This window comes from Nematolebias whitei, chromosome 8 (assembly GCF_014905685.2).
Source record: "Nematolebias whitei isolate Nwh7 chromosome 8, NemWhi1, whole genome shotgun sequence".
Lineage (NCBI taxonomy): Eukaryota > Metazoa > Chordata > Actinopteri > Cyprinodontiformes > Rivulidae > Nematolebias > Nematolebias whitei.
Window position 1 is genome coordinate 7,073,473 of NC_056505.1, and position 12,047 is coordinate 7,085,519.

Sequence of the window (12,047 nt, forward strand, 5' to 3'; positions counted from 1 at the left end):
TACTAGACTATACTACTACACCTATAATATAATACTAGACTATACTATAAATGTCTCAGCCCTTTATGATGATTCTTATGCCGTTGTAACGTGAAAGTAGTGGGCAAATTAATTAGGCTATTTTTTGCTGGGTTCTATGTTTGCCAAGTTTAATAATATTAAAATTTGAGAACCATGATTGAGATTAAACATTTTATAAAAAGTATTTTTATATATTGTATATACTATAAATATATCTCATTTGGGATTAGATTTTTTTGGATATGTTAAGTACAAAGAAAAACAAGTTAAATTGTATACTTCTGCACAAGAAAATAGTATTGAACTACTAGTTTCATTCTTTACTATATGAGTAGATTAATTGTTACAGCTAGGATTGCAGTTTCATCTTAATGTCCCTAAAAATGTGAACATAACAAATAAAACAATTTGTTGCATATTTTGAACTTAACTATGTCCTCAAATAAAATGAGTTACTGCATTTTAAACGTGAAACTCAAGCCGTGTACACAGAGACTTTATATTAACTGATTTCTGTTAAGAAATGAGTTCACACAGGCAGCCCAACACCTGGAGGAGTCCCCGTCGTTCTGCTGCAGAAGTATCACACACAAACTGCACGAATCTGAAATGACCCATTGTCGAGTTGAAATATCTCTCAGGTTGTTGTCGGTGTCGGTTGAAGTTACAAGAAGACATTTGAGAGGAGCTGAGGAGTTACTTGTGGCAGACCTGTTTTAAATCATGTTGCCAGCCGGTTCTTTTCGCTGACTCGCATGCCAGATTAGGTTTGAGATCTGTGTTGGGCTGTTCTGCCCTGGGGTCAGTACGTTGGTCAACACACCAGTTTGATTATGTCTGAAAACGGTTAAATTCCAGGTCGTGTTTGTCTTTTCAGTGTATAAGGTGTTTGAGAATGTTGCTCAGAAGTACGACGTTATGAATGATGCCATGAGTCTGGGGATCCATCGCCTGTGGAAGGACATGCTGCTGCACGCCATGCACCCTCAGCCCGGCGCTCGGCTCCTGGACGTGGCAGGTGGAACAGGTAAAACAGTTCGTGTGCACTCCTGCCGATCACACGGCCAAACCTCCACTGGGATCAGTTACATTTGTGCTGCGTTGATCCTCCCCCTGCAGGCGACATTGCTTTCCGTTTCCTGAACTACGTTCGTTATCAGCAAGAGAGGAAGAAGCTGCGAGCGGCGCAGTCCAGCCAGACTCCACTGTGGCAGGACGGTTACGCCTCAGAGGATGGACCACCACAGTCCAAGGCTGTGGTCTGTGACATCAACAAGGAGATGCTGAAAGTTGGCAAAGAGAAAGCCGACAGTCTGGGCATCACTTCTGGTGAGCATGAAAAACCTGCAGGTGCCCAAAAGCTCAACTTATTTATGTTTTATTTATTCTATATCTGTAGTAAGGGTTAGTGAGCATCTTTTTATGAAAACAGAAGCAAATTTTAAGTTTTCAGTTTATATTAATCTGCATGTAATGAAGACCCTTTAGCTACAGGCACTTTATGCTCTCTTAGGATGGGTTCTAGGGCAACTGTGGCATCTACCGTAAACGTCGCACCTCGTATAAGTCGCATCAGTCAAAATGTGTTTAATAAAGTGGGAAAAACATAAATATGTCGCTTCGCCGTATACGTTGCATCTATTATGCATCACCGCTGACAACCCGAAAACATGGGCCGGTGTTGTGCCAAAAATCGATTGGCTGCCAAATGGTGGCCGCGGGAGCGTGCACGGAGGACTTTAACAAGAATTTTACAAGATTAACACTTAAAAACAATTATTTGTTTGCTGGAAATCATAGCAAAGGTGTCTCAGTTTAACTTTTCCTTTAAAAAATGCACTTTAATGGTCAAATCAGCTGCGTTTCACCAGGGCGGCACAGCTTGACAGGTTAGTTGAGGGCCCTCTAGTGGCTGAAAATGGTAGTGTTCAAAGAGACCGTCTTATCACCAACATAACTGGTTTGTTCCACTTTGGAGTAAGCTGTTGGGGGAAGAATCAGTTTTGTGTTGTGTGATTCCTTGACTGATGAAGCCTTCTGGATGGAAGGTGAAATGTTTCATCACAAAAAGAAGAAAAACTGTCCAGATGACCTGACTGAAAATTGTTGGGTAGTGTTCAATATTTTCAATATCAGAATGAATGAAATCGTCAGATCTCAGCCAAAAATTGTTATAAATATGGGGAAAAAACATAAATACGTTGCTTCGCTGTATAAATCGCAGGCGTGCTATTTTATGCAAAAATGTGTGACTTATACGGCGACAAATATGGTACTACAATTATATCAACATTTCATTTAACTCTTTGCCAGACTAGGTGTAAGACTCGAGACGTGAGCAGACTAATTTAAAGCTGGTCTCTTTTTGTTTTGCTCATGTGTGTCAGGTCTGTCGTGGGTGGTGGGAGATGCAGAGGAGCTGCCCTTTGATGATGACCAGTTTGATATTTACACCATCGCCTTTGGCATCCGAAACGTCACCCGTATAGATCAGGTAACTGACAGGAACTGCTGCTGCTATGGGATAAACAAAGCAACGTTTTCTTCAGGGAGGAACCTGCACGATACAAGACGATGCCAGAAGGTCGGCTTGGTGCTGCTTGTAACAGAACATCGTGACAGTTTAAAAAAAGGAGCTGATTGTCTGTGTGGTTTGCTGTGACTGTACATTTCTTGAATAAATAGTTTAGTTTGGGGTTATCAACAGTTAATTGTTTCGTGGCAGTCCACTCGCTGTGATGACCCCCACAGAATGGAGCAGCCGAAAGAAAAACAAATAGTTTAGTGTCATATTTTATTTCATACAAAATAAAACAAATGATGTGCATCTATTAAAAAAAAATGCTTCAGTTGACAAATCTGTGATCAATGACTAATATTTGCAATCGCTGTTTTTTAGGTCCTTAAGGAGGCTCTGCGGGTTCTGACACCTGGCGGCAGGTTTATGTGCTTGGAGTTCAGCAAAGTGACAAATCCTGTTTTGTCGAGGTGAGTGGGAACGTTCAGCACAAAAATGCGGCCGAGCATCCAGAGAATTACGAGTTGTAGAGAAGTAAAGTTAAAAGCCTCAACAGGTGGAGGCAGGTGAGCTGTTCACTTTAAGCCTCATTAACAAGCAGATGTGAACATTTTGACACATTTTTAGATTTGTATACATTTATTTAGCTTCATAACTCCAAGAAATAAAAACATGCGTTCAGTTGGATTTGGAAGGGTGCACATTGGTTAATAGAGTTATGATCAACTTATGATTTAATGTTCTTTTTAGTGATGCATTTTTATTTAGCTTCAATGTTATTAATGCGCAGGTACAACCGGGCAGAATGAGTTTTATTCAACTGGAAGGTCAAAAATGTCTTTAATTTGATCCCAATATTGGGATTACAGTAGTTCCTCGTTTATCGTGGGGATCCGTACCCTGAAGCCCCGCGATAAGTGGAAAACTGCCTCCGCTGCTCTTTGCCACCTGCGAGCACTCTTGGCCACGCCCACTTCTCCGCTCTGCATGGAGATCAGCTGATCAGCTGCAGGAGGAAGCTTATCTTGCAGTGTGGGCTGCACAAAGATGCAGCAGGTGCTAAATAATTTAAAATGATTTATTTTAAATAAAAATTTCATGCCAATCGTGCGGCTCATTCATCAATCAGACAACTGTGCGTCATGTCCATTGTTAACTTTGGAAAAACCGCGATAGAGCGAGTCCACGAAAAACGAACCGTGACGTAGTGAGGGACTACTGTATCTCAAATTTCTGTCTGGCATCAATATTATTGATCAGATGTATGCATGTGCACATGCTTATTGTGTTTTATTGAATGCAACAACACATTATGTGCTGCAGGAGTTCATTCACGTTGTTTATATTTTGAAACTCCCAATTCCTCAGTAACTTTTGTTTTGCTTTAAGATTATCTTGGTACGTCTCAGTTTCATAGATAATCTGATATAAAACAACGACTTCCCCTAGAATATTAAGATTAACTTAACGTGTGTGTGTATGTACACACACATGTTCCTCTTTGCAGCCTTTACGACACCTACAGTTTCCAGGTGATCCCAGTTTTAGGAGAGGTGATCGCTGGAGACTGGAAGTCTTACCAGTATTTAGTGGAGAGCATTCGCAAGTTTCCACATCAGGTAACGCAAGTTTACTTTTTCTTTTTTATATATATATATTTATAAAATACATGTCTCTGGATCATACACAGACCTGTGTGATCATATTCACTGATGCGTTTTTCTTTTTATCATTTTGTGAATGTTCCAGCTGAAGGTAAAACAGGTTTTATTGAACTTTTTAATTTGTTACACCTTAGTCCAATTTACTTGTTACTAAATGACACTATAAATTTGTTTAACATGTAGTATTCGAGTAGTTTTTAACACAGTGGACAGTAAGTATCTTAAATAGTGGAGTGGTGGAGCAGAGGTGGGCCTGTGATTGGAAAGTTGCCGGTTCGACTCCCCGGACCGACGACATCAAAATGTGTGTGGAGAAGGTGAAACAGCCACTGTCCACCCTCGTCTGACTCGTTGCGTCTCTTGAAAATGAGTCCTCGCCACTCAATGAGACCACCTGTATAAATGAAGGTTAAATAAAATAAAAATTGAATATGGTAGCTCTAAAATAAAATGAACAAGTTGATTTATTGGTAATTATCTTCAAGTTTCTCTGCTCAACCAGTGACTTTGACTTGTTGAGGTTGCTCCACTGAGTCAGGAATTAAACGACGTGGCGTTTGATCTCGTTGCTAACGTTGTGTGTTGCGTCACGTTTTAACGTTCCCTGTTCATCGGCTCCTCCTCCCGTCTTTCTGCAGGAGGAGTTCAAAAGCATGATGGAGGATGCTGGTTTCTGCTGCGTGCAGTACTCCAACCTCTCCGCCGGCGTGGTGGCTCTTCACTCCGGTTTCAAGCTGTGAGCTGCGCGCTGATGCACCGTGCAAACCCTGAGGGGAAACGGACTCGAGCTCTTTGTTTAAAACTTTTATTTCAAACACGACGCCTCAGAGCCGCCACTGAGCAAAGCGTGGGTCAAAGGTCAGTGGAGCGTATTTATTGAATAACCTGTTAAAGCGATCTTTATGGAACGGCACTTTTAATTGTACAAACGACTCAAAACAATATTACTACTCAGCTGTTATTGATATTTTTGTTATTTGAATCTTGTTTAATAAAATTTGAAGGTAAATCTCAAGCGAGTCTGATCTAATTTACCTTAAAGAGCCAGTAAAAACCAGGACAGAACATAGTTACTTGGATGAAACTGTATATTTTACAGATCTTTGTACACCTTAATTACAAAACCGTATAGTACTAAAGTCTTAAAATCAGTTGTTTTTTGGTCAGAGTAGATTTAATGGTTTTGTGTGCAATTACCATGTATATACAAAGTCTCATGTTAGTGACTTCTCTGAGAAGAAAAAGCAACCAAACAACTCATACACTCTGAACATAAGACATGGCTTAAAGATAAATATATTAGCAAATAAATATTCAGAGAACATAGTTCCATTTATGAAATGTTTGCTATACAGGTACAGAATATACACAGATCCATTTCTAGCTTCTTTTCTTTTTTTAAACATTTGTAATGGTATGACAGAAAATAATTATTTTTAGACAATTAAAAAATATTACATTTTTGTACACATCTTTATCTTAAGTGCTAGAAACAACAGATAAAATTAAATAGTGACTCAAGTACCCCGAAAATGTTATATTTGCAGTAGGTACATCTCTATGCAAAGGCAAGATTAGATTCTGACTTGATTACAGCATTGGGTTAACTTATAAATAGTTATTTCATGTTTTCCTCTGCGCAGAGAACGTGGATATTTCATAGAAACAGTATAAAAAAAAACAGTCTGCAATACAAACAGAAAGGCGTGAATGACGAGCGTTGATATTGCGTGGGTGTATTCTGAACGTTACGATCCAGACCGATACGCTGCGGTATGTCTAACTGCATCGTTTCAAAATCAAAAATAAAGTCACAGTACAATAAGGAACCCTTATGAAATAGTTTCAGCTACTTTCCTTTGGCCTTTAGATACAAACTAGAACCTCTGTTGATAAAAGAGCATGCCTCATAGAGGAAGCTGCTTATCTGACGGCAAAAATACACTTTAAGGGTTTCCAAACCCTGAAAGACACTTGGTTTGGTCTGAAAGGTGACCAGAAGCTGTGCGGTGTCGTTTCATATTGCTGTTAATATCTTACTAAAATAAGGCTCTGCTGTAGCTCGTCCTCTACTCGAGGCCACGATGGACTGAAATGAAGTACAGATCCTGCGTATTGATCGGAGACCAGCGTCAGCCTTGCATTCACATTTCTGCGCTCTTCTCTAGTTTTTATTCTCCCCCGTACGTCACAGCCAGAGACGCATCCTCCTGCTTTTCAAATATAAAAACAACAATCATGTCTTTCTGTTTTGGTATAGCTATATCCATTTACAGACGCAGATTAAAAAAAAGTGTTTGTACTTTTTTTGTTAAAGAGAAAACCTCTAAATTTATCACGGAAATAACTTGCGAAGGAAAAAAAACATTGAAATTCAGTCGTCGCTTTTGAATTTTAGTTCAACAAAATTATTTAAAAACCATCCTATTGGACGACAGACAGCCAAGGACAGAGTTGTATCAGGAACTTTAAAAGGAAATTATTGACAGGCTGGTTAAACATAAAGGCTATAAGTAGGGATGCACGAAATTGGATTTTTGGCCGATATCAATACCGATATTTTTTTTTTCCTAGACCTACTGACACAGACTACATAGTTTTCTCTGCTGTGGAATTAAAATATATTATTCTGCACGGTCTTTGTCAATTTGGCCTGCTACCAAATGCAGATGCTAAAAAGGGGACTGAAAATGATGCAACACTTCGACTTGGATTATGTTTAATGTCAAATTTATTCATGACATTTACCATAACGCATATATATTTATATATAATTATTTTTTATATATTGGGAGTTATTTTGATGGAATGCCCGATATTTAACTTTATCGCTAATATCGGCCGATATCGACACCATGCCAATAAAACCGTGCATCCCTAGCTGCAAGCTAAAATGTCCCATCAGCTTGGTGTTCCTGTGACTACAGCTGTATTTATTTAGAAGGTTGAGGTCCACAGGACTGTAACTAACCTCTGGACGTGGCCAAAAATGACAAATCGAAGAGATGAATGATATGACTGGTAACGAACGAGCCCAGAACAATCTAAAAAATTGATGCCAGGTCCTCTGGATGGATTCTTCTTGTAGAAACGTTTCATCTTTGCAGCTCCTCAGACTGAAGAAGTCCTTTAGATAAAAGAGTTTCAACAAGAAGAAGCCGTCCAGTGGACCTGGCTTCACTATTTTAGATTGTTCTATCTGGATTATTGAGCATGCATCAGAGCTCAGAACAACTTCCAGAAAGATTAGAGGTGAACTCCAAGGTCAAGGTACCAAAGTGGACTTAACAGAAGATGACCGTGGAGGACACCAAATCATAAAAAAAGCAAGGCTGGAATTTGCCACAATGCATGGTGACAAGCCACAAAACATCTGGGAGAACTTCTTTCGGACTGGTGAGATAAAACTGGAGCTTCTTGGCAACAAGTCCCATCAGCCCCATGTTCACGGACCCAAACATGAAAAGGGAATGAACCTGAAGTGACCAGTGGAGGAGGCTCGGTTACGTTCTGGGGCTGCATCTGGAGCAGAATGTTCCTAATCTGTGCAGGGCACAAGAAAATCTCAAGACCATCAAGGCATTCTGGAACAAAAGTGCCGTCTAATGTTGGAAAACCTGGTCTCAGTCTCAGGTCAAGGGTTTTCCAACAATGACGCCAAGAACGGCTGAGAACAAAACACCGGCCCTTCAAAGATCCCTGATCTAAATCCTGTTGAACATCTTCAACATGCAGTCTGGAGAAGAAGTCCTTCAAACCTGACACAGCTGGAGCAGTTTACTCTTGAGGGGGAGGCAGAAGTACACGTGGACCAGAGTTACAAAAACTGCTCGACTGCCTCAAAGAATGTGCACAAAAACATTACGTTAAGGGCGCGGCGCCATTCTTTGTCACGGCCAGCCATTTGATTTTCATTAGTTGGTTTTCAGTATAAAAGTAATTAACAAAAAAGGTAAAAACACTTTTTTTTGCATCTGTAATCATTTTAGTTGGTGGTTGAAGCTTTACAGGCAGTCAGTGTTTATATGCACGCGTAAAATGTAAATGTGCACACGAGTGAATAAAGAGTCTGCTTTTGTCAGGAACTCAAAATTCCTCCGGCTTTCACTAAAATATTTATAAATTTGAAAACAGGGCTCAGAATACGAACCCGTCCACGACAGCTAGACTCTGCTTAACGTCCGCTGCGGTAACGACTAACCATTTTATTGTATCTAGAGATGTTGGTGGCCACAGGAATGAATGTGAAACTGCTCATCTAGAAAAATCAGGCCCTTTCAGTAGAAAACCACACAATCTAAGATGAAAACATTCAGCGCTCAGGGAGCACGGTCAGAACAAGGCAACTCAGGGTTTCAACAAACGGCTGACACCGTACCACACTTCCTTCTAGACTCATAAGCTCAGATCTCCCTCGTTTCTTGAAGTACTGGTTCCCAGTGCAGGTGGGCTTGCAGGGAGCTGAGAGTGGAACAAAGCTCTGGTCTCCTCCGCCTGACCTCTCAGCTGTCCCGAGGGGAAGTACCTCTCCTTAAGCTCGTGTTGCTCCCCTGTCCGCAACTCCGACTCCATCGTGATGCTGACGGGTAATAAACTGCTCTGGGTCTCTGCCCCCGAGCCTAGTTCACAGCTTGTGTCCTCGGGAATTATGGGTATTCTGTGGTTAAGTTCGCAGCAGCCCTGTCCAGAGCAGGCCTCGGAGTCTGCGTGTGCATACTGTACGTTGACAGCGTAGTCCTCGGTGAAATGTCCCGGCGTGGCCCTGTGGACCTTCATCTCTTTGTAGAAGCAGCAAGGCAGCCCTTCATAGCTCACCTGCTCTGACGGAGGACACAGGTGCTCCGGAACAAAGTAGTTCTTGGAGGCGGCGCTCTGAAAGTCTACCCCCCTTTGACAGCGTCCTGAGGCTACAGGCCCAGCTTGGTCCAAGTCCTGCCCTTTGCACTCGGCACTGGGAGGAATAACCTCGAAACAGCAGCTACAGGCCGCAGCCCCTAGTTCCCCCGACTCCTCTAGGACTCCCTTCACCCTGTCGGCTGCAGCGGCCTCCGGAGCCCCAGCTGAGGTAGTGCTGCTGTTCTCTCTGGGTTCCAGTGATGAACGACTGCTATAGTTGGGCTCCAAACTGCAGTTGGAGTGGTGTTCCCCCGAGCTGTATCCTGATGCTCCTGAAGGCAGCTGGAGGCAGTCGTGTCCCAAAGACGTGGGGATTGCCGAGTCCTCAGCAGGAACTGTCGTGCAAGCTGCAGTCCCCGCTTCCCCAGTGGAGCCCCTACAAGGGCTTTTACTCCGGTACACGTAGGGGTCATAGTCGCTGCTCAGCGAGCTGCGGAAAGTGGAGCAGCTTCCGTACACCCCCTGGTTGCTGACTTCAGTACAGTCCAACATGGAGTCGCTGGAGGAACAGTGACACTGTCCGGAGCTGCTGCTGCTGCTGTCACTGCCGGGACAGTCAGCCAGGTAACCGCTGCACACCGAGCGGTGACCGTGGTAACAGCTCAGGCCAGAAGTGCTGCCGCTGTCTCCTATTCTGGAAGAGGAGGGAGGTGCCATGTGCACCACCGTGGGGTATAAGAGTCCTTGCTGAAATGCTCTGCTGTGGTGGCCCTTGTGGACCCCCCCCACTCCGCCAAGTTGCCCTGGCACAGTGGGCCCCTGGCCTCCTTCAGGCTGCTGAGGGAAAGATAAGCCCTGGAAGTAGTAGTGCTGGTACATGGTCTCGTACTGGGAAAAACAAGCCGCCCGGGAGAAGCTGCGTCCATGGAACTTGGGTCGTTTAAAAGCAGCGTGATGCGGCTGAGCGGGGTAGGCAGGGGGTCCACGGTGCTCCAGTCTGCAGTGGTGGGGGTTGAGTGAATGCTCCAGATGGAGGGTGGGGTGGTAGCTCCGTAGAAAGGCAGACGCTGATTGGGGTGGGTACAGACCTTGAGGATCTGGGTGCTGGTCCACTGTGAGAACAGTGATGGGGTTGCCATGGGGGTCCATGCTGGTTCTGGTTGGGTAGGCCGTCACCTGGCCAGCTCGGTGCACCCTGCCAGGATAATGGACTGGGAGAACCACCCGCTGCCTGCCGTGGATCGCACTACCAGGGTCTATACACGCTGGTCCTGGATTCCCCTTCTTTTGCTCTACGGTAGAAACATGAAACACGATCAACGTCCACCAGACACGTTCATAATACCTAAAGCTCGTTTTTATTGTTTTAGGTGAACGGATGAGTCCAACTCACCTATGATGTTGTGTCTGCAGTGGGGGCAGGTGTGATGCTGCAGCAGCCAGGGGTCCACACACTTTTTATGAAATCTGTGAGCACAAGGGATCACCCGCAGCTCCTGAACAGAGAATACAATTTTTTTTTTTTTTTAACATTTCTCCTGAGATATTTTCAACAATGTACAAAAACCCATAAAATACACAAATGTGTGGATTACAGTTAAACTTCATACAAAGAGCCGGGTAATTTAACAAGAACACAAAATACATGTCTGTACGTTCCTAAACGGGCAATTTTAATGATATTTAAATAAGGTTACGTTTGCAAAGGTTTGTGAGATTAGTTACAAATAATTAGTATCGCACATGGTACAGACCACAGAGGTTTCATGGTGAGGTTCGGCCAACAACATTCAGGAGAGTCTCACTAACGTCACCAGAATGTCTTGCAAGTTTTGCCGGGTTCTCACACGAGTTACTGAAATGTTCAGCCCCGTCGCTTGAACTTTAAACATTTCAAAAAAATTATTTGTCTCTTGGCGTCTGCACCTGGTCTTTGACTCCTGCCTCTCCTCTGACAGAAAACACCCGAGGTTCATGTATAGGTCTAAAAACCCCACCGATGATTTAAAAAATAAATATTAAAAAGTGATTCAAATCTGCCCGTCTTCATTTTAAACTCTAGTAGATTCATTCATAAATGTGAGAGCGGCTGCCAAAGTGGGAACAATGTGAGGTACGATGTAGGCGGAGCTGGGCAACAAAATGTGCGCAGTCACAAATAGTTTGGTTTAACTGTGCACAAAAAACAAGCCTCAATATATAAAAGCTGGTCACATGACTAGACGGTCACAAACACTAAACGTTGTGAATTCGTGTATTTTTTTGTTTCCCAACAGTCGCAGCTCAGTGAGATGCCACCGGTATGTTTACATCTCGTCGGACTTCAAAAATCCAGATGTTTTAGTTTCTGAGTTCATGTTCAGCTGATCGTCCACACGGTGGAAGCAAAGCTACAGAAAAACTGTGGCTAAATGAAGTCGCACTTCTAAAATCCAAACCTCAATATCACACACAAGCTGGATCCTACACTAAAGCACAAAAACAACTATTAGAAGAAACAGTTTAGCTGTTTTCTGAAAAATAAAAAAGACAACATGCTTAACAAGGGAAGACACGAGGACACGTTCCAGGTGGTCCAGCAGAAAACCTGGACAGAATCTGGTTGTCCTCCAAAACTTTTGGTTGTCTACAACCTTTAGAGTAAAGAAGGTCAACACAAAGTTTACACACGTTCTCAGGCCGCCATCTTGTGGACTGCTGGGAACTTCCACGCTACGGAGCGTCAGACTCTGAGGAGCTGCTGGAGTGGAACTTCCTCGTTCTCCTCCTCATCCTCTTCCTCCTCATCCTCTTCCTCCTCATCAGACTTTGCAAGAGAGGCACTCGCACAGTTTCACATAAAGAGGACTATACTCTGTACATGACCTTAGTAACAGTACACAGTATACTCTGTGCACAACCTTAGTAAAAGTACACAGTAAACAGAGTACACGACCTTAGTAAAAGTACACAGTATACCGAGTACACGACCTTAGTAAAAGTACACAGTATACCGAGACCACGACCTT

General features: G+C 43.0%; 2 protein-coding genes across 2 annotated transcripts in view; one reads left to right on the forward strand and one right to left on the reverse strand.

The window, feature by feature from the left end:
• coq5 (coenzyme Q5, methyltransferase) overlaps positions 1-5,132 on the forward strand; it is a 7,699-nt gene extending 2,567 nt beyond the window's left edge. Inside the window, exons 2-7 of the mRNA XM_037680202.1 lie at positions 899-1,048; positions 1,141-1,350; positions 2,409-2,515; positions 2,921-3,009; positions 4,047-4,158; positions 4,842-5,132. Coding sequence (XP_037536130.1) covers positions 899-1,048; positions 1,141-1,350; positions 2,409-2,515; positions 2,921-3,009; positions 4,047-4,158; positions 4,842-4,943 — 770 coding nt within the window. The 3' untranslated portion in view covers positions 4,944-5,132. The remainder of the gene's footprint in view (positions 1-898; positions 1,049-1,140; positions 1,351-2,408; positions 2,516-2,920; positions 3,010-4,046; positions 4,159-4,841) is intronic.
• Positions 5,133-8,302: 3,170 nt separating this feature from the next.
• Positions 8,303-12,047, reverse strand: part of znrf3 (zinc and ring finger 3) — a 93,371-nt gene continuing 89,626 nt past the window's right edge. The window contains exons 7-8 of the mRNA XM_037680875.1: positions 10,433-10,535; positions 8,303-10,331 (exon numbers count right to left, since the gene is read on the reverse strand). Coding sequence (XP_037536803.1) covers positions 8,599-10,331; positions 10,433-10,535 — 1,836 coding nt within the window. The 3' untranslated portion in view covers positions 8,303-8,598. The remainder of the gene's footprint in view (positions 10,332-10,432; positions 10,536-12,047) is intronic.